Source organism: Phaethon aethereus (genome assembly GCF_964289735.1).
Source record: "Phaethon aethereus genome assembly, chromosome: 1".
Taxonomy (NCBI): domain Eukaryota; kingdom Metazoa; phylum Chordata; class Aves; order Phaethontiformes; family Phaethontidae; genus Phaethon; species Phaethon aethereus.
This window is the reverse complement of record NC_138575.1, coordinates 70,514,221-70,541,797: the sequence shown is the minus strand read 5'-3', so window position 1 is coordinate 70,541,797 and position 27,577 is coordinate 70,514,221. Positions and strand designations below refer to the sequence as shown.

The 27,577-nt window shown below is 43.1% G+C and overlaps 2 protein-coding genes across 2 annotated transcripts; both read right to left on the bottom strand.

Moving 5' to 3' along the window:
* Nucleotides 1–6,769: 6,769 nt before the first annotated feature.
* Nucleotides 6,770–13,947, bottom strand: LOC309404270 (tubulin alpha-8 chain; the record flags this gene model as incomplete). Its single annotated transcript, XM_081998665.1, has 5 exons — nt 6,770–7,057; nt 7,864–8,544; nt 9,088–9,236; nt 9,926–10,148; nt 13,915–13,947. 5 exons carry the CDS (start codon nt 13,945–13,947, stop codon nt 6,770–6,772), a joined length of 1,374 nt encoding a protein of 457 aa, XP_081854791.1.
* A 4,813-nt stretch (nt 13,948–18,760) lies between these two features.
* Nucleotides 18,761–24,805, bottom strand: LOC309404167 (tubulin alpha-2 chain; the record flags this gene model as incomplete). The annotated part of the gene is made up of 5 exons (XM_081998552.1): nt 18,761–19,240; nt 20,004–20,684; nt 21,093–21,241; nt 22,037–22,250; nt 24,620–24,805. 5 exons carry the CDS (start codon nt 24,803–24,805, stop codon nt 18,950–18,952), a joined length of 1,521 nt encoding a protein of 506 aa, XP_081854678.1. The 3' UTR covers nt 18,761–18,949.
* Between the last annotated feature and the right edge of the window lie 2,772 nt (nt 24,806–27,577).

The window sequence follows — 27,577 nt, the reverse complement described above, 5'->3', positions numbered from 1 at the left end:
ACCGATTCCCGCAGGACCAGGGGTGCCTCCGAGCCGGGTTCACACCGCGCACGCTGACGGGCCGTTGGACACCACGTCTCCCCGCACCACAGCTCACCTGCGGCTCTGAGGAGCACCTCACTCTGGCTGCCGGCCGGCCCCGCCGCTGCGAGCCGGGAGGGAAGGCAGCCGGCAGCCGCGAAGCCCGGGGCGCGGAGGGTAGCAGGGAAGCGGCTGCTGCGGCAGTGCTACAGGGGGGAGCGTGGCTGCCTCGCCGCTTTTCTCGCCGGCCGCGTCAGAGGGCAGCAGCGCGCACTCCGCCGCGCAGTTTTCGTTTCCCGCTCCGGGGAGCGGCGGCACAGAAAGTGAAACTCAGCTCGGCCGTGGTCCGCCGTGGCAAGATGGCGGCGCGGCCTAGCGTGGGAGAAAGGCGGTCGAGATGCCACGGCGCACTGTTGCTCAGGGGCTGCCCACTCGTCTCTTGGGGCCACAGGCCCGGGGTGAACTGTGCTGACTGCGGGCCAGGACAGCAGCCCACTGTGGGAAGGCAGCAGCCCCCTCGCTGCCACAGTCCAACACCTTGGCCTGGTTCAATCTGGTTTCTTCTGGGCAGAGGCAAGAGAGGGCTTTAAAGGGAGGGTTGAGAAATTGAACTCCGCAGAAAAAAGCCCCTCTTCTTTGGCAGAGGCAATACCTCAGGGGGCTTGTTCTGCCTGAACTTTATGTGGTCGCTCATTACCACTCAAAAGCAGACATGTCTTTGGCCAGGCGTTTTTTGGGTTTAGCCACAACAGCAACAGAAAAGCCAAGTTCTTGTCAAGACCTACAGTAACCTACCTAGAAGTGAGAAATAGCTCATTTAACCCCAAATAAGTAACTCGCTTAGAAACTTAACCCACATGGCAAACTGAAAGGCTTGGCAGTTTCACGTCTGATGGCGTGCAACATGCAGCAGGATATACGAATGGCAGCACAACAGTAAATAATACTCCAGCACCAACCCAAGCTATGAGATTTCAGGCCTCAACAAGTCACCTACCTCCAGCTGACCAGAAATGCTTGGGTGGCTGCTTCTCCAGTGTGTATCTTGGGTTTCCAGGCTTTCCCCTTCATCTTGTGTCTGGGTGTCTGCAGGAGGAATGGAGGAGTGCAGCACCCTGTAAGGGAGCTTTGCTTGTTGGAGGATGGCCACTGCCCCAGCTTTGCTCCACTTGAGGAGGTGGGAGAGTTTAATGGTGAGTGATGCTGCCCTGCAGAACTCTGCTGACTGGGGAAATGGTGCAGGTGACATAAGGAGTGCTGCTATGAGTGTGAAATAGATTGAGTCTCTTGGGACCCCAGAAGGGAGAGTCCCTTGTGTGATTTGGCAGGCCATACCTGCCTACCCTTTATGGAGGAACTCCAGCTGGATCAGAGACATCATGTCCTTCCCTTGCAGCTGCTATCAGACAGTCCTCAGGGACAGGTTCAAATCCTAAACCCCTTCTCCTTGTGTCTCTGCCTATAGGATTGGTTTAGCAGAACATGAGGGGTTAGTGAGGGGAAAGGTGTTGCCCCCTTCCACAGGCTGTGCGGAGCTCCTGATGGCTTCTGTCTCCCTTTCTTTGATCCCTAGAAGTCCACTGGTATCTTTGGGGCACCTAATTCCCCCTCAGAAAAGCCCCTTCTGTGAGCTGCTAACAAACTGAATACATGTGCTAATGCAGAAGCCTTCAGCTGTTGTCTCACTAAGTTACTAAATTCAAGGAATGTTACAGAAGAAACAGGTGGGAGAAAAACCATGGCTAACATAGCCCTGACTTACTGGCTCCTTTCTGTATTATACAGACACGTAGCAGTTATAGAGGGAATTTAGAAGTTGAATGTGGAAGTCCTTTATAATATTTCCATAGCAAAGATGCTCTACAAGGCATTGTGACGTAAGTGTTCTTATTACTAACATACTGTTTATTCCTGTTAACACCTTGAATCAAAAAGCCAGCCCTTTGGGGGTGTGGCTGGAAGACTTCACATCTTCAGAGGCAGGTGAATACAACCCTGATGACGATGAGAAGGGATGTTCACTGCCTCCCCTTTGTCACATAACACAGATCACTTTGGGTGCACCTTCTGGGGGAAGGGTTATGCTACCATGGATTTATTGTGGAGAGAGGCTAAACTGTCCTCAGTTCTGTTAGCACAGGTGAGGACAGTGTACACTCGCAGCTCTGTGTCAGGTACCTCTGTGCAGCCCCTGCCCTGCTTCAGTGAACCATAGGAAGGAGACAGCACATAGGAGGCTTTCAGAGGGGTTGTCTGGAGCCCATCAGAGCTGCCATTGTTGCAGTCCCCACAGCTGCCTCTGGGTAGGTTATGGAGAACCTCCTCATATAACCTGGCTCTGTTGGAGGCAGTACAGCTGCTTGGCAGTCAGAGCTCTTCAGCCGAGGCAGCAGTGGCAGTGAAAAGCTTCCTGAATGGTCACATGGATGGGTATGGATGTCTGTAGAGGCTTGTGAGCAGAAGGGTACAAATGACTCAGCATCTTTGCTGTGACTCTGGCAGAGCCTCTTGGCAATGGTTTAAATTTAGTGACGTTCCCTTTCTATTGCTAGCTTGTGTGGTATCTGCCTGCTAGGAGGGAGGAGGAGAGACAGAAGAACTGCCAAGCCATAACTTGCCTAGAGATGGCTAAACTACCTGAGCAAAGTGCAAACCAACACTGGAGATTAAACAGGAACTAGGTCTGACAGGTCTTTGGAAGCTAGTGAAGTGGTGTGCAGTTTGGTAATGACCCCTTTGAGAGCCTGGATGCTCAATTAAGAGGAGCATATGTCTTATTTAAGAATATTTTAAGCTTTGCCTGTGGAATTCAGTTATGACACCCCACTTCCAAACCAGGTAACAGGCAGCAGTCTAAGCCCAGAAACTGTGCTCAGATGAAGGGATGGCTAAAACTGAAAGATTCAGTGTCTGGTTCTCCAAATACACTGCTCACTGAGCATTGTGGTGTAGTGTCACTTTTACAAAAGCTGCTAGCTCCTGATAACTGCCACAGCACTTCTAAAGTAATCTCCAAACCATTCCAAAGAGTGTATTGGCTACTGCAAGGGCAAAAATCCTGCTTAAGTGTCTTTGCAAATAAAATAAACCATAACACTGATGATCAGGATGAGATTTAAAAAGCTTTCAGGAAGTTAGGAACCCCACACCCAGTGTTTTAGAATGCATAAAGTACTCCACACTGGATCAATAACTTCTACTTCTTCATTGCATTGCTTTCAGCAGTTTTTCAAAAAAGAGAGCAAGAAATTCATCTGCCATTTTTTATCACTTTTTTTGTCTTTAACTTGCCCCCTATTTCTCCTCTCACTGGAAGAGTAGGGTCACTTCTCGGTGTGAAGATGAATATGTGTTTCATGTATGAATAAATTTACTGTTTCTGGTTTTGGTCCCAATTCAGGACAGAACTGTGAGGGAAGCCATGTAAGAGTGTAAATCCCACGAGGTTGGGTAACACTTATCCATGTTGCTTCGATTTAGGTACATAATCAAGTATATCTTGAATAGGATGTTTTCCTAAACAGAGGTATTCTGGTACTCCATAACTTCATAGTTTAGTAATTGACTGATATGGTTAATTAAATGCATATAATGCATACAGACTATACAAGTTCAATGTGATGTTGTACTGCAAAACACAACTGCCAATAGAAATAGAAATCTCTATGTGAAGAAGGGCACAGAATCACAGAATGGTTGAGGTTAGAAGGCACCTCTGGAGGACATCTGGTCCAACCCCTCTGCTCAAGCAGGGCCACCTAGAGCCAGTTGCCCAGGGCCATGTCCAGGCAGCTTTTGAATATCTCCAAGGAGGGAGACTCCACAACTTCCCTGAGCGGCCTGTGCCAGTGCTCAGTCACCCTCACAGTAGAAAAGTGTTTCTTGATGTTCAGATGGAACTTCCTTTGTTTCAGTTTGTGCCCATTGCCTCTCCCCCTGTCACTGGGCACCGCTGAAAAGAGCCTGGCTCCATCTTCTTTACACCCTCCCTTCAGGTATTTATATACATTGATAAGGTATCAATGAGCCTGAGCCTTCTCTTCTCCAGGCTGAACAGTCCCAGCTCTCTCAGCCTTTCCTCATGGGAGAGATACTGCAGTCCCTTAATCATATTTTTGTCCCTTTGCTGGACTGTATTCAGTATGTCCATGGATTTCTTGTACTGAGTCCAGAACTGGACATAGTACTCCAGGTGTGGCCTCACCCATGCTGAATAGAGTGGAAGGATCACCTCCTTCAACCTCCCTAAGCACAGCATAGCTAGCCAGTCGAGGGAGGTGATGATTGTTCCACTCTGCACCACACTGGTGCAGCTCCACCTTGAGTACTCTGTGCAGTTTTGGGTGCACATCAAACATCAGACTATTAGAGTGCGTTCAGAGGAGGGCAACAAAGATGGTGAAAGGTCTTGAGGACACGACTTAGAAGGAGTGGCTGAGGTCACTTTTTTTCTCAGCTTGGAGAAGTGAAATCTGAGGGGTGACCTCATCCTCAAGGGGGGCAGCAGAGAGGGAGGTGCTGATCTCCTCTCTCTGGCGACCAGCAATAGGATACGAGGAAATGGAATGAAGCTGCGTCAGGGGAAGTTCAGATTGGACAGTAGGAAGAGGTTCGTCACTGAGAGGGCGGTCGGTCACTGGAAAAGGCTCGCTATGGAAGTGGTCACAACACCAAGCCTGTCCAAGTTCAAGGAGCACCTGGACAACTCTCTTAGACTTACGATTTATTTTTAGGTAGTCCTGTGAGGAGCAGGGATAATCCTTATGGGTCCTTTCCAACTTGAGATATTCTATGATTCTATGAACTATGTTGCCTAATGCAGCCCAGGATACCATTTGCCGCCTTTGCAGCAAGGGCACATGGCTGGCTCATGTTCAGCTTGGTGTCCACCAGGACCCCTGGGTCCTTTTTTTGCAAAACTGCTTTCCAGCTGGGTAGCCCCCAGCACATATTGGTGTATGGGGTTGTTCTTCTTCAGGTGCAGGACTTTGCACTTCCCCTTGTTGAACTTCATGAGGCTCCTGTTGGCCCATTTCTCCAGCCTGTTGAGATCCCTCTGTATGGCAACACAACTCTCTTCTGTATCAGCCACTCCTCCCAGTTTTGTGTCATCTGCAAACTTGCTGAGGATACACTCTGCCCCATCACCCAGATCATTAAAGAAGATGTTGAACAGAACTGGATCCAGTATTGACCCTGGGGTACACGGCTAGTTAATGGCCTCCAACTAGACTTTGTGCCACTGATCACCACCCTCAGGGCCTGGCCAGTCAAGCCAGTTTTCAGTCCACCTCACTGTCTGCTCATCTAGCCCATACTTCAACAGCTTTTCTACGAGTATCTTATAAGAAACAGTGTTGAAAGACTTACTCAAGTTTAGGTAGACAATAACCACTGCTCTCTTGTCTGCCAGGCCAGTTATTTCATCACAGAAGGTTATCAGGTCAGTCAAGTATGAATTCCCATTGGTGAATCCCTTTTAAGTACTCCTGATGATTTTCTTCTTGTTCATGTGCCTGGAAATGTTTTCCAGGTTTAGCTGCTCCATCACCTTCCCAGGGATCAAGGTGAGGCTGATCAGCCTGTAGTTCCCTGGGTCCTCCTTCTTGCCCTTTTTGAAGATAGGAGTGACATTTGCTTTCCTCCAGTCTTTGGGCACTTCTCCCAATCACCATGATCAGTCAAAGATTATCAAGAGTGACCTTGCAATGACATCTGCCAGATGCCTCATCACTCATGGGTGCCTCCCATCAGGGACCTAGATCTAGATAAAAAGTTGCTGATGGATTTCCTAGTCAAGAGGAATTGACATTGCCTAGCAGGATGTGAATCCCATAAACTTGAGGTCTTTGATCACTACTTTGAATTATCTTTGAGTGAACATTCACATGCCTGTCTTGCAGACTCCCGTGAACATGGTGCACTAAATAAAGATTGCCACAGATGGCACAGCAGTCTGCTGGATAAAGCAGAGGTTGCTTCTTGCATAGGAAGAACCATTCAGGCAGAGTAAGGAATACTGAAATGTTTTCAGTAGGGATGATAGAAAAAAAAAAACGTTTTTTTTTTTTAAAAAGGGGGGAATTTTCTCATTTAAACAGTTTCACAGAGACACAGGAAAAAATTCTTATGCCTGTTGCAGCTGTACCCAGCTAAAAAGAATATTTTTTTCACAAAACAGATGTTATCCCCCAAATGTGGAAAAATTGCACTGCTTTAACATTTCTGAGTAAAGTGTTCACTTTATCAGAAATGGTCTTTCAGAGAAGAGTGAAGTGTCCCTTTTAGGTCAGTCAGCTGAAGGTCAATAAGAGAATAAGAAAGCACAGAGCAGAGGACCCATTTTTCTGTGATCATTATTTTTTGACATGCCAACAAGCAAGAGGTGAAGGCATGTCAAACTGGAACTTTGAAAATTGTACTGATTCACTGTGCTCCATTATAAACTTGCATATATTGAATTGTAGTGGTTTTAGCATGTGTATTAGAGCTTGAAGAGGCTTACATTAAATGTGCAAGGAAGAAGAGCAAGTCTTTTTGCCTTGCTGGGAGTGGTGGGGCATTACTACAACTGATCATATCTTACAGTACAATTTAGCTGTGATTTGCGGAGTAAAAGATGTCTCTATATGACCCCTCCTAAATTTCTGTATATTACATACAAAAAAGGTGACCTAATGGTAGACACATGCAATACAGTGATACAGAAACAATTCTGTGCTCACTAGGAACGAAGTGTATTTTAAAATTACTCTCCATCATTTTCTTCTTCAAATGAGTCAGTTCCCACTTCTTCATAGTCCTTCTCCAGGGCAGCCAGGTCCTCTCGGGCCTCTGCGAATTCTCCCTCCTCCATGCCTTCACCCACGTACCAGTGCACAAAAGCTCTCTTGGCATACATAAGATCAAACTTGTGGTCAAGCCTTGCCCAAGCCTCTGCAATGGCCGTGGTGTTGCTGAGCATGCAGACTGCTCGCTGAACTTGGGCTAGGTCTCCACCAGGAACTACTGTAGGAGGCTGATAGTTGATCCCAACCTGGAAACAGGAATATGAGAGAAGGTTGTAAAAAGGCAAGAGCAGAAAGCAGTCAAAGAGCTGAAAAAATGTGAGTAAAGTTACAGGTGCTGAGGTAGAGTGGTGCCGCTATCAAAACTACCAAAATGGCAAATGCCATAAAAAGTAATGTCATAAACAATATAAACATGGTCATTTTAATGTCTGTATTATTCTTCTGTTTAATGTACACTGGTAACTTCGAGACTTTCTTAACAGCTACTCAACACTGAACAGTTTCATCAAGATACTCTGTAGAAACTAATACAGAAAGTTGGTTCCCAGTTTAAAGTTTTCATTCTTAAACCAGCTATTTCCACGACAAATGTTTTTCCACTGCTAGTGTCTGTGTTATTGTTGAAATCATGCTTGCCATCACTACTATGTAGCCAGTGGGGACAGGCTGTATATTTCTGAGTGAGGGGGTTAACTTACAGATTCCCTAATATCAATATTTCCTTTATTAATTTTATCGGTTTTGGTATTTCCTTGGTTTCAGATGTTGCTTCAGAGGGAACACTCACTGGCTTTTCTAAAATTCAGGTCTGAAATGAATACTACTTTAAATTTTAACTCATATACAATGCAGATTTCCACTTAAATATTTAGGAGTCTGTGTCAATGGGATGTCCAAAGGAGAAAAGGCACATTTTATACAAATGCACCTTTCTTATGTCCATTTGTCTCAGAAGTGGGAAACATACAAGATCTAAAACTCTAAAATACAAGTTTTCCGCTAGGCTGAACTTGCCCTTTAAACATTAAAGAGAAGCTCATGGTGTGCTCACCTTGAAGCCTGTTGGACACCAGTCAACAAACTGGATAGTTCTTTTGGTCTTGATGGCAGCAATTGCTACGTTGACATCCTTGGGAACGACATCACCACGATAGAGCATGCAGCAGGCCATGTACTTCCCATGTCTTGGGTCACACTTCACCATCTGGTTGTTGGGCTCAAAGCAGGAACTGGTGATTTCAGCCACCGAGAGCTGCTCGTGATACGCTCTGTCAGAGGAGATGATGGGGGCGTAGGTCACTAAGGGAAAGTGGATGCGTGGGTAGGGCACCAGGTTTGTCTGGAACTCCGTCAGATCCACATTGAGGGCACCATCGAAGCGCAGCGAGGCGGTGATGGAGGAGACAATCTGGCTGATGAGGCGGTTGAGGTTAGTGTAAGTGGGACGCTCGATGTCCAGGTTCCGGCGGCAGATGTCGTAGATGGCCTCATTATCCACCATGAAGGCGCAGTCCGAGTGCTCCAGGGTGGTGTGTGTGGTCAGGATGGAATTGTAGGGCTCCACCACAGCGGTGGAGACCTGAGGGGCTGGGTAGATCGCAAACTCCAGTTTGGACTTCTTTCCGTAATCCACAGAGAGGCGTTCCATCAGTAAGGAGGTAAAGCCAGAGCCGGTACCTCCACCAAAGCTGTGGAAGATCAGGAATCCTTGCAGCCCAGAACAGGCATCAGTCTAGAAAGCAAAAGAGAAAGAATAGGGGCTGAAGAAGAATGAAAAGACTTCATCTACTATGTGAGCTTATTTTGAGCTGAAGGAAAGAGCAGTCATCAGCAATATACAGAGCAGATCTCATGTTTTCTTGAGAAAGGGCTGTTGATAATCCTGCCCTTTGCTTTCATCGCAGGCTCAACTTATGACATAAAAATCAGACTCTTATCTGTGGAGCTTCTCTCTCTGAACTTCACACTTCTTTTATTTAGTCTAGCTGAAAGCAGCAATGTAGAACTACCTATCCACCCTTCTATATCAGTATTGATGCTCTAGGGCTAATATGAAGAATTACATATGCAGAACTGCTTTTTAAGAGTATCTGGAGGCATACAGCTGGGAAGTGAACTACTGGGCTTCTCTCTCTTGGACTAGTAATGATGCCTCTGTATGTCTTGCAGTCTCTTTTCTGAACCATTGGTATCATTTGTAGTCAACAAGCTACCTGTTCTGCACTTCTTTCTTCAGCAGAATCCAAACTGCTGTTTCAAAACTACAGGGACTTACCAGCTTACGGACACGATCAAGCACCATATCAATGCTTTCTTTGCCAATGGTGTAATGGCCACGGGCATAGTTATTAGCTGCATCTTCCTTCCCAGTGATCAGCTGTTCTGGATGAAAAAGTTCCCGGAAGGTGCCAACCCGCACTTCATCTGAACGAGAAAGAGAAATTGTAAGAAGCCACATGGCTGTGCTCCAGTGCCAACAAGTTCTGGGTGGTGTTGGCATTGATGCAAGTTTTCAGTCACAGGAGGTCATGACCCCAAAAAACAGTTGCAGATGAAGAAGGGAACTGTCATGTAAGCACTTTTCAGTGTTGCATTCTGTTGATTTATGGTGTGACTTGTATCCAGCCACAGAAGTTGTCATCTTCTCATGAACTTGTAATTGTACAGCCTGTACCCTCAAGAGGACAAGTCACCAGAAGAAAAGTGTGAAGAAAATCATGTTCCCCCAGGTGCCCCAATTTTTAGAAATCTTTCTGTTCCTGGAGGGAAACTGTCAGGCTCCCACTTCGAATCTGAATCAGAGAAAAGCAGAATCCTAATGGCAAAAATGTCATGATAAACAAAACCAAAAGTTAAATGTTTGTGCAAAGAGAAGTCATACAAACCATATGTACTAGCTATTAAACTGCTGGGGATCCTGCTGTTCCTATGTTTTTAACACCTGTGACAGAATCTGGCATTCTCTGTCACAAGAAAATTAATTTCATGCTATCTAGTGGTAGACCAAGATACAAAGGGTGTGCTCCTTTGTACCAGTGGAGACTGGTGGCACATCATGTGATATTAGGAAGAGTAAGCTCTTCTCCATTTTCCAGGTTTATCTCTATACTGACCTACTACAGTTGGTTCCAAGTCCACCATTACAGCCCGTGGCACATGCTTCCCAGTGACTGTTTCGTTGAAAAATGTGGTAAAAGAGTCATCATAGTTGAGTTTATCATGCAGATCCTTGAAGGTGCCATCCGGCTGAATGCCGTGCTCCAGGCAGAAGAGTTCCCAACATGCATTTCCTATCTGAACTCCAGCCTGGCCAACATGGATAGAGATGCACTCGCGCTAAGGGGAGATAGCAGAGACAAGGTCAGAAAAAACAGTGCGCATCAGTCCTCCTTATTCCTCGTGGTGACTTTTTCCCAGTGTATTGCTTTTCCAAAAAAATGGTGAATTGTTGCTGTCAGCATTTCAGTTGGTTGTGCAACCCCATGACCACAATGAGACTGTACACATATGATACCGGGTCAGTTCTTTAAAAAATTGACATCTATGTGCTGTAATACATGGGTACATGAAAACAGGTAGGAAAAAAAAAATTTCAGCTACACAAACCCCACCTTTCCTCCTATGGATTGGCCCTGCTGAGAAGCACATCCCAGTTTTGTTTATTTTTACTCCTGGCTGGAACCTGAGACAGCCATGTGGTATCCTTCAACTTTATGTAACCCAAGACAGGTGATGCCTTTTGATCCTTTTACCCTCTGATAGCAGGCTAGGGTGGAAACTTAGAAGAAGCTTTAAGCAATATTCACCTCAGGAAATTGTTTCAGATTCTCTCGGTTGAAACAAATGTTCCTTGAAGCTCCTGAGCAGCTATGAATTTTACATTGCAGGTCCATTGCCTATTCAGGCAGTGTCATTGCAATATAGTGTGTCCATTTGCATAATTTTAAGTATAATTTCTGTGGTAGACAAGAACTTTAATGAAAAAGAAAACAATGTATGTAACACCAGGGTAACAATAGGCAGGTGCCAATTGCTCCAAAATCCTGTACACTTAAGAAGAGTACAGGAGTATGAAGGACCTGGTGCTGGCTTTCATAAATTCTCAGACAGAATTATAAAGCAGATACTTCTGAGTTAGTACAGATGATTACGACACCGGGTTTAGTGAAAGGCAGTTTTTTTAAGGAGAGAGTGGTTGCAAATACATGGAGTTTTTCAGCTTCAATTTCTGCTCTGGAGCAATTAAAGCCTTCTGAGCTTCATCTCTGTGATCTCAATGGCCCTGTCTGTACCAGGGAGTAAGAAAGGGTCAGGTCATAGTACTGCACACTGGCTGTGGTTGCCTGTGCTGATTGATAATTAGAACGCTGCCAGTTCATACGATTCCAGACAATGCTTGGGCACCATCCAGAGTACAACTCGTTGTCAAGAATGGTTTCCAGTGAGCAGCTCACTGACCACTGCCTAGCTTTGGAGAGGGAAAGAAAATTCAGATGGCTAAATATGAAGCAAGTGATGCTACCTGGCTTCAAGGCTAGACAATGGTCCTCATTTTATTTTGTAGTATTGCATTTAGAGATACCAAATGACTTGATATCAGATTTGACCAGTTAACTTTTTTTTTTTAACTTCTGTAACTGCTTACCCTGCAAAATCACCCTGTGACCTGAGAGTGAAATGCATCTTTCCCAAAAACTAAATCCTCAGGCAGTATGTGTGACCAGCAGCATCTCTGGAGCAGTGTTTTCTTCACAAATTGACATATATTTATGTTTTAGAAACATAACTAAAGATATTTTTTCAGAAGCAAGTGGAATTTCAGAAGTCACCCCTGCCCCAGTTAGTCATCCTCAGAAGTTCAGATGAATATAGAAAGTCAATTTAAGCGTTTCCTTCAATGTAATATATTATTTCTATTCAGTACTCATTTGTAGGTTGCTGATTCTGCAAATGCATATGCAGAAGTGTGTGTAACATGCTCTCAGGTATATTTGCACAACCCTGTTTTTCTCAGCTGAGTTGTGCAAAAGCATCTGAGTCATTTGAGTGACGGTGAGGCTTCATAGGTTGGTATGTTGCAGGGGAGTTGCAATCTGGAAGATTACTCACGAAATGCTGAAGGCATATTTGGGCTTAGAGAATTCAGTTAATGCTGATTTTGCACAGGACAGGCCCCTGCTTTTCTTTTAAATCCCAATGGGAATCTGTGAGGCTGGCAGCAAGGAAAAAAAAAAGTTTTTTCCTTTTAAACACAGCAGTGAGGCCAGGTGACTTTTTTAAAGAATATCTTTTAGAGCAAAATTACAATTACAAGTCAAGCAATACTTGGAACCTAAAGAGCTACTTTGCTCTGTTCCTCAGGTTAGTAGAGGAATTGGTCCATTTTTTCACAGACGGAACCAGTGAATCTTGCCTTAGAAAGTTAATATTGTAAAGCTTAGTATAGGACTACAGCTGAAGACTGCAGAACCTGTTCCTTTCCTGGTAGACTGACCTTTCAGCTGCGCTAGTTTGAAGCAGTATCTCAACCCTGCCTTTTGAGCCAGGCCTCTTGCCGTGCTCCTGCCTTCAACTCCCATCTTCTCCTATCCCAGCAGTAATTTGAAAATACTCTGACAAGGAGAGAAGACAATAACAAAGAGGTTTCTAATTTTGCATAGTAAACAGCTTTAAAATACGTATCAGACTTTTAGTAGGGAAGAGAGCGGGCCTTCTTCAGAGTCACAGGCAGAGTAAACTGATCTCTACGTGATATTTAAATTTGGAGCCTACTCCAAACTCATGTTTCACATCCCATCACTAATGGACCAGGACCTGTCGTTCGAGGTGCAGACCTAACTTTTTATCTACCAAGAGACAGTAGAAAGGGCCAGGTCCTTTGTGAAACTAAACCAGGGACAGCTTTGACTCTATGAAAAAAACAGAATACTACCTGGCTTAAGAATTTACTGTACAAAGGCAAACCTTAGACTTCCAGCTATTCCTGAAACATGCTCACTATCCTAGGTCTGCCTTAAGACACAGGGAGCCTGTGGAAGTGCGTATCTTGCCTGTGAAATGAGCACTCTCATTTTGGACCTGCAGCTGTACTGGCAGAAAATAACATAGCTCTCTGCACCAAAATAAGACTCAGTGCTAGACATAAATCAGAGTACAAGGTGAAACGGGTTTTTCACATTCAAAGAGGTTTTGAGAGATTTCTACAAATTTATAATAAACCCCCAAATCTTAAAAATGGCCGTTTTTACTTACCTAAATGCATACATATATAAAAACATTAATGCACTCCAGAAACACATATGTATATACTGTATAGCTATGAACAGTACAGCCATTGGGACTAAATTAATTTAAAACAGACACAAAGATAAGTATTTTTTTTGTTTCATTTCTAAAAAAAAATTATCTCATATGAAAATGAACCTGTGTTGAGAAAATGTAGTCACAACAGAAAGCACTAAAAAGCTAAGACTCCAGATCTAATTTATCTTATAATTCCATTAGTTAGAGACTCTCTGAAGAAAACTTTGGTTCACAAAGCCTTACAGCTCCAGGAGGATTTTCCAATACTTCTTTCCTATCCTCTTACATGGTAATGAATGCGTGAGATCAGGGGTTTGTGGCACAAACCACTGGTAACAAGGGCAGATCCCCCTGTCTTCCCTCGCCTACAGTCCTCCCGGTCCCCGTGTGACCGGTGTTCCCACATCCCCCTTACCATGGTGTCTCCAGCGGTGTTTGCTTCCCTTTCGGATCAGTAGTGGCAGGTCTTTGCAGGAGCCCGGCTCTGGGCTGCAGGGCGGGAGACGGCCTGGGCCCAGCACCCAGCACCTGCTGCTGCGCTTCAGTGTCACAGCGCGGTGGGGAATAGGTCACAGACTCCGCAGTTCTGCCCGCGGCATCACTGCCTCCTGCCCTCCCCACCACCCCGCATATGCAAATTCAGCCAGATAGGCAGGGCTCAGATATACCCCAGATTTCAAACTTAGTCCCGCCTGGTGTGGCGTGCTTATTAAATCTGAGCATGGCCATGGAACACGCCGTAAACTATCCTTTCTAACACCTGAGTACTATACATATATATCACCTACAAGACACATACCACCCCAGTTCCCTGTTCTGCCAGCACGTACATGCGTAGACAAAAATCACTTCAAAATTCCGGTACAGAACACCAAGAGGGTGTTAAGAAAGCAAATGAATGAAAAGGAGAAGGATAGAAGACAAACCAAAAATAGGGAACTAGAACATAAATATAATTACCATTCTGAAGTGTGTTCTGCCAGGGTTCTTAAATGCTGGCCTGACTTCTTTCTGTCCTTATTCCAGCTGCCTCTCTATTAATGTTTCAATTTACTTCTATTGCTTCTCTTCTGGTGCACAGTCATCTGGGCTGTCAGCAGTATGGGGCAGTATTCAGTACAGACTCCAACTCCTCTGTCCAAACACAGACAGAAATTTGATTCTCACTGCAGTGCTTATTGCACGACATAGCTGGAGGCATCACACAAATGTTCTCACACCAAATTAGGGCAGTGCCTCCACCACTTTATTGTTTGCTCCTTCTGCAGTAGATCAGCATTGGAAAGCAGCAGTTTCTCTCAGTGGAGAAATCCTCATGTTTGCAACTCCTAGGTAACAACGAGGAAGGCACACTTAATGGTTTGAGTCTGAGTATTATGTATTCCCTGACTTTATAAACATACCATTTATTATTACGTTTAATCAGCAGAAATTTAAATTCCTAAAGTTTAGGTTCGTCTGCTTTGACATGATCATATTAATAGATTGTTCTGCCACTGTTAGCAACCAGCATCTAAGTATCTATCTTCTCTAACGCACGCCTACATTTTAACAGTGTGAAATAATTCATACTGTTTTTTATAAACTCACATTTACTTTGGTATATATAGGCTTCATTTTGCTGATCTTTACATAAACCTGCAAATCACTGCTCTTTGATTTTGACTAGGAAAAGCTACAGAGATTTCTGGAGCCACAAATATTTTTTACAGAGGAAGAATTCCCATGATAATTTCTGTCTGCTGCTTTGTTTAAGCTATACGAATCCCACATTTCTCCAGAAAACCATTGAGACTGAGAGATAGGTTATTCTAGTGTGGAATAGGATAGAACTGGTAACATTCCAGCCAAGCTCCGGCATTCCAGAGAATCTGAAAGCAGCTCCACCAGATGTGGAGCTCTGTGCAAAGAATCACCTCAGGAAAAAGCCTGACTGAATACTTTGAGCAATCTGCCACCCAAATCCTCCTAGGCACTCTTTGAGTCAACATGTCAGATCTAGCAGCTCCAAAACCTGAAAGAGCTCTGTGAATTAGTAAGTTATTTGCAACTTAGTCCATTGCTGCATTTTCTCTGCTTTTCCATTGCCCCCCTTCCTCTCTTCTGAAATATGCAGTGAGAGCACCTCTGGGAGTTGGTGTTAATCATTCCTCCCTCCACCCCATTCAAACTCAACTGTCCCAGAACCCATGGACTCACCAGTGTTGGGTTGCCACACTGAACAGCATCTCACCAGTCAAAAACTCCCAGGGAGCAGGGAGTGACAGAGTCTTGAGCCGTGTTCCTTCTCTCTGGAGTCACTTGAGCTTGAAGAGCCTGGGGATTACCCAGGTTACTGTTTCACCCTTTCTCACAGATGCACAGCTAAGAAAAAGGCCATTGCGGATCTCTTTTAGACCAAAAACAGCACTTGACCTGCTCTGCCTTGAGATAGCCCATAAACTCAAATGCTGAAAATACATGCTAGTCTGGGGTGATGGTCAGACACAGACGTAAAAGCCCTGAGAAAGATTTGGGCATACTATTTTTCATGAGGTTTCTTTATGTTGCTCTTGTCCATCTGTTGGATGGTTGTGTTGCTGAGCGCCTAGGCAGAAAACCCTCAGCATAGATTTAGAGGGTAACCTCAAAGCACAGTGTGGGACTGTGGTCTGGTGAGTTTTGTTGACTCCAAATTTGGCCTGCAGGCTCTACTCCATAGAGACATGAGGCAGATATGGCCTGGTCCTGCCATGTTTGAAAGAAAGTCATCTTGCTCAATGCTGGCATTCAACCTGTGTGGGCAGATGGTGAGCTTATAGGGGCACCTCTCTGTCCTGCATGGAACAGTCTTGAGACAGACCCTGCATGGGGAGGGTTGATTGATAGCTCAGCGGCCTGGTCAAGACCTGCCCACTTCAGCTTTTACCTTGCGACACTGGTAGATGATTCTAAATAGGGATGATTCATTGTAAAAAAACCTCTGCCATGGAGCCCCGAGGTGTGCAAATAAGTGACTTTGGCATGAGTGCTAGAGTGGCTTTGCTGGTACTGCCAGAGGGCTTGCAAATAGCCCATGCTCCTCGGAGTGATGTGCAGCCTGCATGCAACTGGGATGGTCTGGATATGCTCAAAGGGCTTCTTGTGTGCACATGGACTGGGTGTGGTGATGTAGGTGCCCTCCAGAGCAATACAACAGAGCAGTGGAGTTGTGAGTTATTGTCTCCAATTGCTTGTGATTCTATCAAGATCAGGCTCTTAATGGTTTTTTTCTTAAATCCCTCTAACATTGCTGTACAAAACCTAGACCTTTTTTCTCTATTTAAAAATAGACAGGTCTCTGAAAACAGCATTTTTTAATAATCTAGAGCGTAGAAGTACTGTCCACCAGATCTTAGGCCAAGAGAACCACTTAAGTCCTGTGGTCTATCAGTTCTGTTCTGACTACAGATCAAAATATGTCACAGGCAAATGAGAGACAGTTAGCTGCTTTATCTCCTCTGCCAGATATACATCACTCCTTACAGATCGGTTATCTAAGCAACTTGCCAATAGTGCCAGAATTGTGGATTATTTAGAACAGTAATGTGCCATCTTACAAAAGAGTGCACCCCTAAGAAGTTACTTGTTGATCATACAAAAACCTCTTTCACTTTTAATTTTGTGTATGAAAGTCTTTGCATTTCCTACCCATTATAGTACCTTCTTACCTGGGTGAATGAAGATATAAATGCTTCCCTGTGTCCCCTGTCCACTCTATCATTCTGTTGCCACCTACTGGGAGAATTGACAGCATCTCGTTTCAGGTATTTCTGAAATCAGCCTAAAGTGTAGTATTTCTGTATCCACATAAAACTCTGCTATATTATTAAAATATTGACTTTCAGGCATTATCACTGAAACAGAACACTGTACTATGTATTTTTAAAATTACTTTTAAATAAAGAAAAATTAAGTACATCTTGGGATACAGTTTCAAAGGAGTTATTTCCTTTTTGGTAAGGATTGTCATATACAAAATTTCTATGTATGTGTTAAAAATTGTGGCATTAGATTTGGACTTCCAGAATTATCTTCTCTAATACAGCAAGTTCAAAACTATAGTTATTAATATAAAGACCAGCCATTCATTCTGCAGATAAAAATGCAAACTACATCAGTGACGTTTCTGGATGTGCCTGCCTTTTTTTATGATCTTTTAGCAATCCTAATACATACTGAGCTACCAGAAAGGGGACAACACTCCTTAACAGTCTGGGCAAAACATAATGCATTTCTGTAGCCCTGCTGGAGTTGTATGTGCTGAATATATGTTTCAGTAAAAACCTGGATTTTTTTTTAAAAAAGAAATCCATTTGTGAAAGTTCAGTAATAAATCTAGTTTAAAATAACAGTGGTATACATTTGGTCCATCCTCCATCCCCTCCAGGGTGTATCTTCAGCAGTGCTAAGGGAAACCTTCGAGATGATAACCATGAGCTCACAAGCAAGTCGGACACATGTGGCAAGGTTAGCACAAGAGGCTTGTTGTCTTGCTCCAGGCATCGTTCAAGCACATGGCTGCTTAACAGGTACCCCCAAACAGACACCATCTTCCTTACCTTCTATTACCTTTTTCTTGCTTTCCTTCCCTCCTAAGCAGACAGCCCCCCACACTCACTTTTTCTACCACTGGCTCTGTTCTGCTAATTTTACACCTTTATTTGGTAATTTCAGCTTTAGTTAGTACCCCCAGACACCAACACCCCTTAAGTCCGTTGATATCTATCTTAGGTGTCCCTAAAACTCCCCTTTCACTACGTGTAACACCCGGTAGCTTCTCCTGCCATTACCTCATTAGTTTAGATGCAGGTCAGGGTTGGCCAGCCACTTTTCCTGTTCCATTGTCTGCAACATCCAACAATTTCTCTTGTTATTCCATCAGTTTAACCTCAGGCCACCTGCCTGCCTGCCTTAATATATTGTTCTAAAATATTCAGAAAATAGAAATACACAAAAATATATCTTGTGAAGACTTAAGCTGTGAAGTCATAGCTGGTGTTCTTAGACATCCCATCTATACCTAATCACACACATTTTTTTTGTCACAGTTCTGATTTATCGTAAACCTGATGGAGCTGGTAATGCTTCTGTCCTGCATGCTGGTCATTTTAAGGCCCTTTACTCTGTCATAGATGATGTTCATTTAGCAGTTACATGCACACATGCCAGCATACTTGTGCCTCCAGACCAGTTCAGTTATGCTTGTTACACAGTCGCTGCACAAGCATAGTGTGCTCTAAACTCCCATTGAAGCTAAGAGTACATGAATTGTGCCCCTGTTCATGGCAGCTGGAAAAAATCACACCTTATAACCACCTCACACTGTGGATTCTGTAGAAGCAAGGGCACTAGCACATGCTGTGTGTTCTTGGCACCAAGAGAGTTCTCACCACATCTTACAGCTTTACAAACACTATGTTTTGAATTAATATGAAATAAAGACTGAGCACTGTCAGTAACTTCTCCTTACACAGTGTTTGTAGCAATTATTTTGAAGCAGTTCCTCAAATAATATTACAGTTATATGACTATATCTTTGTATTGAGTAAATGACAGTATAGATGACAGAGATCTTTCAGGATATATTAGCAAAAAATATGAAGCCTGTCACACTTTGAGGCAAAGTGACTAATGATTAGCTGGTCATATATCCTGAATTTACTGTCTTGTGACCTCATAGTGGAGAGCTGATCCTGTTTATAGTCTACTAAAATGGCAGTGGACTAGGTGTGTGAGACCCAAGCAGAAATGCAGCCATATGAAAAAAAGAGACATAGAGACAATCTTATGCACAGGAAAAGGCAAAGTGAATTTTAAGATTCCTCTCCCTCATTTTCTTCAAATGAGTCAGTTCCCACTTCTTCATAGTCCTTCTCCAGGGCAGACAGGTCTTCTCGGGCCTCTGCGAATTCTCCTTCCTCCATGCCTTCACTAACATACCAGTGCACAAAAGCTCTCTTGGCATACATAAGATCAAACTTGTGGTCAAGCCTTGCCCAGGCATCTGCAATGGCCGTGGTGTTGCTCAGCATGCAGACTGCTCGCTCAACCTGGGCTAGGTCTCCTCCTGGTGTAACTGTAGGAGGCTGATAGTTGATCCCAACCTACAAATAACAATAGAAAAGAGGAGGAATGACAAGAGTCGTGAGAAAAGGGACAAAATTAGACAATGAACAAGGTAAGAAAACTGTAAAGTCATTGGTGGGGGGAGGAAAAGAGGTAGGGAAAAAAAGATATTACATCAGTGTTAAGTCTAATGTCATTCAAGCTACTTTTTTGTGCACGAGTCAATTCCTTACCCTCACTCAAGGAAAAGAAAAAAAAAAAGGGAGACTAACTGGACCTGGACTCTAAAATTAAGAAAGACTTATAAAAACATGTCAGTATACATGGAAAAATTGTGGACAATGAAAAAAAAAAAAAAACTTTCTGCAGAGATGATGTAGAAATGTTTCACTTGCCAACAAAATATTATTGATAACTTCTGGGGTTTTTGCTTGGTTGGTTTGGGGTTTTTTAAGTTTCATGAAGGACACTCAAGTGTCTCAGTGTCTTCAGAGTATAACCCTTACCTTGATCTTTCTTCTAAAATGCAATTTCTTTAGGTTTAAAGTCTTGTAGGGTTGACATTCTCCTGTTACTGAGTATAGAAATATGATGTATGCTTCCATTCATTCAAATATTTGGGAGTCCGTGTCAATGGGATGTCCAAAGGAGAAAAGGCACATTTTATACAAATGCACCTTTCTTATGTCCATTCATCTCAGAAGTGGGAAACAGACAAGGTCTAAAACTCTAAAATACAAAGTTTTCCGCTAGGCTGAACTTGCCCTTTAAACATTAAAGAGAAGCTCATGGTGTGCTCACCTTGAAGCCTGTTGGACACCAGTCAACAAACTGGAGGGATCGGTTGGTCTTGATGGCAGCAATTGCTACGTTGACATCCTTGGGAACGACATCACCACGATAGAGCATGCAGCAGGCCATGTACTTCCCATGTCTTGGGTCACACTTCACCATCTGGTTGTTGGGCTCAAAGCAGGAACTGGTGATTTCAGCCACCGAGAGCTGCTCGTGATACGCTCTGTCAGAGGAGATGATGGGGGCGTAGGTCACTAAGGGAAAGTGGATGCGTGGGTAGGGCACCAAGTTTGTCTGGAACTCCGTCAGATCCACATTGAGGGCACCATCGAAGCGCAGCGAGGCGGTGATGGAGGAGACAATCTGGCTGATGAGGCGGTTGAGGTTAGTGTAAGTGGGGCGCTCGATGTCCAGGTTCCGGCGGCAGATGTCGTAGATGGCCTCATTATCCACCATGAAGGCGCAGTCCGAGTGCTCCAGGGTGGTGTGTGTGGTCAGGATGGAATTGTAGGGCTCCACCACAGCGGTGGAGACCTGAGGGGCTGGGTAGATCGCAAACTCCAGTTTTGATTTCTTTCCATATTCAATGGAGAGGCGTTCCATCAGTAAGGAGGTAAAGCCAGAGCCGGTACCCCCACCAAAGCTGTGGAAGATCAGGAATCCTTGCAGCCCAGAACAGGCATCAGCCTGAAAGCCAACAGGAAAAGTGAAAGAATAAGTGAACATATCTTTAAATTAAACCCTCAAATACAGACAGCAACACCCGCACCCAGTGCACAGCACAAAAGTCAGCAGTTTTCCCAGAAAATTCTCATTGTTTGTTTTCCCCTGTAAATCTCAGGCTTGAGTATCAATAGAGTGATACTGATTTTTTTTCTTACAACAATAATGCTATATAGCAATATTTGAGGTTTTCCATTTAAGTCTTCCATTCACATGAAAACTAAAATGGGACATCCAGGACCTGCATTTCTCTGTTCTGAGCCAAGTGACACTAGTAAAAGCAAAACAAGAGCCACTATCAAAAAATAAGAAGTGGTATTTATTTCCCCTCCCACCCTCCTAGGGTCTTGCTTCCAATGTAACAGTGCATACCATCTTGCGGATACGATCTAATGCCATATCAATTTTGTCTTTGCCAATGGAGTAGTGGCCACGCGCGTAATTATTTGCCGCATCTTCCTTTCCAGCGATCAGCTGTTCTGGATGGAAAAGCTGCCGGTAGGTGCCAGTCCGTACTTCATCTGAACAAGAGAGAAAGAACATAAGCTTGGAAGAGATAATTCACCAAGGCTGATAATGTTTGCAAAACAAATGGAGCACTTTATGTTGGCAGAAAATGGTATGGAAGATCTGTATGCTGAAAAACAAAGTACAGAGGTGAGCAGTATCATCTCAGATGTTCTCAGCTGGGGGGGGAGGGTGTGCACTCTGCTCCAAGTGTAAGTTGCTGTGTTATACAAATTAATTCATTTATCAAATGAGGCCTGTGCCATGCTGTGGTAAAATTTCAGCTCTATATACTCATCAGATGAAGATCCATCAGAACTTTCAGGGGAATGACTGGAAAGAGAGGAGATTTGAAAGAGTAAAATAGTGGTTTCCCCTGAAAATCTGTCAGGACCTTCTGTTGTCTGATTCTTCATGCTCCTCTCTTATATCTGAATGTGAGGAAAGCACTTGCTATCAGTTAGCAAAGGAAAAAACGTCACCACAAAAAAAAAAATAAGACCAGAAAGGAATCTCTAAGAAAGCTAAATTGTACTCATAACCCGTGAAGCTTTAAACAATAGTAAACTTTTGATTTTATTATTAGTAGAGCACCCATGAGAGAGCACCGTCCGGTTTTCATCTTTTCATTGATAATAACAAGAGTTTTTAGTAATACCTGGTATTAAAAACTTAAAATCTGCACATTTTGCCCGCATGTTGGGATCATCCCTAATGGTAAGGGCATTGTCCTGCTATTCAGTGATCTGAACTTCAGCAACCAGAAGAGTTAACTCATTTCTTTTTTCCAAGACTAGGTCTACACTGACCTATTACAGTTTGCTCCAAGTCCACCATAATAGCGCGGGGCACATATTTTCTAGAGCTTGTCTCTCTGAAGAAAGTGGCAAAAGAGTCATCATCGCTGGGCTGGTCGATGAAGGTGCCATTTGGCTGAATGCCGTGCTCCAGGCAGAAGAGTTCCCAACATGCATTGCCGATTTGAACTCCAGCTTGGCCAATGTGAACAGAGATGCACTCACGCTAAAAGGGGAGAACAAGGGAAATGGTGAGAAGAACCAGTGAACATCCTAAGTCTACAAGCTGATCCTACCTGAAACCCCAAATCAATGAACAATTACAAAGTTTTCCACAAGACTGGAATTAATAGAAAATATTCTGATGCTTATTTACAAATAGGAAGAAAAATATTTTGCTGTGCGTAGAAATAAACAATAATTGCAATAGCTAGAGATTTGCAGCCATGCCTACACATGGCGTACATTACACAGGATCTATGTGTAAGTTTACATAAGCCCATACAGATAAGAAAAACTGTGTATAGGTAAACAAAATAAACAACAGTAGGTCCCAGCTAAGGTATGAGAGCCAAGTCCAGTTATCTGGGACAAGACACAGCTATGCTGCCTTATTGATATATAGATAAAGCAAAGGGAATGACGTATCTTCTGATCTCTCAACCTTCTGTTGAGCATGTGTGTTGTACAGGTGGAAACAGGTTTGTAGAAATTAAAGTAGCTAGAATTAAAGTGCCTTTAGTACCTTAATTAATTTCAAACACTGATTGTTTCAGCCGATTCCCTGGGTAATTCTAATTCAATTTAACATGTGAAGAGTTAGCTTGATACTCAAGATGACTTGATTCTCATCCAGTCTTATGGAGTATCTAGGGAAACGTCCACATTTCTTTGCTCTTCACTTTAACAACTCACAAGCTAGGAGGAAAAGGCCACTAATACCAGGTTAAACATTTATTCATGTATTCAAAGTACATACAGAGTAGCTTCTAGCCAAAAAGGAAAAATAAGTTCCAACCCTTCTTTTTCTGCATATGACTTCCCTTATAATAAATTTGTTAACACAAATGTAATTGTATGTATTCGACTAAGTTTATTTACTAAGAAACTAATGCAATAGTTTGTACACTGTGAGCAACATTTGTTGCCCGCAAAATTAACGTATACTGCCCAATTTATTTCCTTTAGAAGTTTCCTATACAGATAAGAATCTTCATAAACCCACTTTATTTTACCAAACCAAGCAGATGACAGAGATGATCAGATCGGCACACCATATAGTCCTAGGAATTCCAAGTAATGAACTTGCTGAACAGTCTGTTCAGATGGGGTTCTTAATCCCTTATCCCCTCCACAGTGCCCAGAGCCTGCATTTTCTCAAAGGTAAACCGCATATCTTCCTGATACTTCTAAGACAGCAAGACAAAAGATTGACTGAATTTCATAAAACTTCATAATCATGTCATGAATTTTCAAAAACTACATAGATAAGTGTGAACAAATAATTCCATTTCATTTACATTAAAACAAGATTGTATTTGGAATTTTCTTTTAATGGAGAGTAAAGCTCAAAGGGCTTGTATATATATTTTGGTACATTGCTAATGTTTTGAATATTCTCATTTGTTCATCAAGAAAAAAAACACCCAGCTCAGGTGATTGCAAAACCTATTTTCTGGACATAAACTTTTTTTTCCATTTTATCATCTGTCTGAAAAATTGCAGCTCCACTTCTGTCTCACCCTAATTGAATTCCATTCTCCTGGATATTTCAGTTCTGCTGGTTTTTCCAGCTCTCCCTGGTGATTACCCCAGGGACAGAGCTGCACAACACCTCCTCATATTCTTCTCCACCACCACCCCCCACCAGCTACAGCATAGCAAAATCTGACAGAAGAACCTGACAGAGGATTTCTAAATCTTAATCCCACTTCAAATTCCTGTATCACTGCCTTTAATGACAATGGATCACAGTTAGCCTGGTAACTGTATCAAGGCTATGTGATGCAAACCTTGATACTATAGTCTGAAGGTACATTAATTACAGCCTAATTTAGGCTAATGTACTGTGGTTCATTTAAAAAAAAATTGTTAATGCTAACTTGTGTGTCTAAACCAAAGACCAAGCTTCAATACCGTAGACCTAAATATAAGCAAAGTCCTACTACTGCTTGCATCTCTGTGCGCAAAGGGAAACAAACACTGATTTAGGCTCTCCTCACTAGCCTCACAAGGTTGTGATCATCTCTTCATTACTTAAGGACTTCTTTTAAAATCAAGCTTGGAAAGGTTTTTGGTAAGATTCATCCAGCCTGTCAATTACAAAATCTTGGGTTCATTACAGGAATTACAAAATTAAGTTCCCTATCTTATGCTACGCGTAAGATGAATTCAGAGAATCATGATGGCCTAGGAAGAGCACAGATCATGAACATTCATCTCTGGTCCCACTCACTGAGCCATTGTTCCAACACTGAAGCAAAAAAAGTCACTTCAACCTTCCCACCTTCACTCAGATCTTGACCAGAGTAGGGGGGAACAGGCAGCCAAGCTCATTGCTCGCTATCTCGTAAAATAATCTGATTCTTTTCTTACCATGATTTCTCCTGTGTGCTTCCTTTCTTGATTGGTGGCAGCAGCTCTGGTTACTGATGTTTCCACTGATGTTGTATAAGCAGCCTGGTGCAAGGTGGCAGGGCATTCATGGCTCACTGGCAGGGGCCCTGCAGCATCACAGCGTAGACAGGAGAGGTCATAATCTCTCCCAGGCAACTGTCCCATTCCACCCACTCACCTGTTGCACCAGCAGCTTGCTTTCACCCATGTACAGGACCCAGCCCTAAAGTCTATTCTTAAGCAAGTCTTCCCAGTTAATTCTCCAAGCTAAACCTTATTTTTTTAACAACAACAATAAAAAAACACCCTGGTAACCAGAATTTTAACACATACAGAGCGTCTTCTCAAATAACTGCTTTCCTTCCTTAAAACTATAAAAAATGGTGAATATGCTACTGATAACTCATTTAAAAGATTATTAACCATTTCAGAATTTCTTCATTTATATTTTCAAAAGGTGGCAGCATTTTTAATGGTGTCTTTCTGACAAAGGCAACTGTAGATGAATGGTGGATGTGGAGTTCACTTGCCTAAGTTCCACCAACTGAAATGAGCTGGGGAACAGGTTGAACTGCAAGGAATTCCTCTTGACTATTTGATCATCTGTGGACAAGTTACAGGGGATTATCTCCTTTTCTCTTGGTGCTAAGACACCAAACCCCATCCTTCTGCCAGCCATTCTTTATCTTTATAACCTCTGTTCATCTGATCATAGACAACCGTTCTTTGGCCTTTCAGCTGCCTACAATATGGGCCAATAAAAGTTGTAGGCATCTATCAAGAAGATGGCAAAACAAAAAAGCAAAACTGTAATTTGCTCTTGTATCTGGAGTTACTAGCAGAAGTTTCACATACACATGGCACACACACACACACATTCTCTCTGACAAGGCTTAAATAGTAAGATCTCCATGGCTGTATCTTTTCCCTCCACAATATAGTGACAGTGCAGAGGAAAACAAGGCTGAATACCAGGTACTATATTCTTGGTAGTACTGGTCTTGGTCATCTCAAGGTACACAGAGACACTTACAGATTAAAAAAAAGAAATGCTGTATCTTTCACAGAAAGTAATTACCACTCTCTGATCTCCTATGAAAAAGCAGTCTTATACCCTACCAACATTAGATCTCATCAGATTCACACTGAATAAGTCCTCTACTTAATTCAAACATGCCTGTACAATGAGGACACACAGCGAAACATTTCCGAAAATTGTTTGAAAAACGTAAAGTATCAATACATTAAATGCAAGTTTTCATATACTTAATCACAGCACAAATAAGCAAGTCTACAAAGAGATAAATCAGTGGTCACTTTATTGTGAAAATTAAATATTGCAGTTTTAGTGTTAATTGCAAAAAAAACCCTGACAGCTTGTTTCTGCTTCTTGCACTTTCATGATGAATTAAATACAATACAAATGCAAAATCAGTAGTACTCAAAAAAAGTGAAGGTTACCAACCTACACTTAAAATCAAGTTGAATGTTAAAAGTCCTGGTAAATGAGTGGCTATGACATTTAACAGCATTCTAAACATAATGTATGGCTTGCCCACACCACTGGTCTCAACTCCCAAAATGCAGCTCTGCCATCTAACTAAAAATGTTAATTAGTAACGGGGGGGGGGGGGGGGAGGGGGGGAAGAAAAAAAAAAAAAGGTTGTTACCTAAACAGTCAACCTGGTGAGAATGTGGCCTGACTTCACAGTGAAGTTTGCTATTTCATTAACTGGCTTAGAAAATACTTTTAAGTGAGGCCTTGCAAAGTAGGAGGCCAGTAGATAGAACCTAGTCATTTCTTGACAGAGCTCAACTCCAGAAAGAGCCTCTGTGTTTGATTCTACCTGGTTTCCCATCAACTGTTGGTTGCAGAGTTGTAACTACACTTCTAGTTGGATTGCAAGAACCATATAGCAGTATCAAGAGCAGCTCTTCTCTATGTCTACAGAGTATATAAGAAAAAAAACTTTTTAATATGGTGAAGCATTATGTGCTGCTTATCCTGGTATAAAGTCCTAGCAGAGACAAAAACTTTGGGGAGGGAGATGGGATTGTTTTGGTTTTTACTCCGAGACAACTAAGCAAGGTCATAACTGCATTCACAAATGACCTGCCCCAGTTTTTTCTGACACTAATACTGGAGTATCTTTCCATTGCGATAATCCCAGAACTAGACACAGAACTGTTTTCAAAGTGTCCCAATAGACAACAAAGCAACAGATCACCACTTTAAAGGCACCAAGAGGCTGCTATCCTTGCAAAGAAAACAGAAATAGCCACCACCTCAGTGTATGGTGACTGCTAGAGACAAAGGAGCCACCTGAAGGGGACTTCTGTTGTACTGGGATCTATATTGGCTACTCTTCACAGGTTTGGTGTGTTGGATAGAATTTGCTCGCCAAAAAGACTGCTTTGTTCAGCATTTTGTAGTTTGGGCTGATGTCACTCAGTCTCCATCCTTGTGGCATAGGTGCTGGGATGGTGGGCTACTTGTTTGCCACAAAGGTTCCTTACCTTTAACTTGTCTCTCCAACACACAACAGTTTGCTCCAGTGGAAGCAGAATTTAAGTAGGTCAGTGCTCTCTCCTTTTGAATTTACCCTTTGTCAAGTGATGACAGGTAGATGGATGGAGAAGAAAAGAATGTTCTACCCCAAACCTCCAATTTCTGCCCCAAGTGGTCAGAAATGGGGTCAGTCTGGTGACAAATCTTCTACAAAGACAATTATTTTCTTGCCACAGATCTGGGGAAGATTTGGGGATCTCGGAGAAATACCCACCTATTAATGAACTTCTGGTCTGAATGATAAAAGCATAGCTAAATGGCTCCCACATAAACCAGGACTTTAGATATGGGAGGTGGAGCAGGGCATGGGTTCTAGACATACAGAGACTTTCTGACACCTACATAAACAAAGCAAGAGGTAGGGAAAG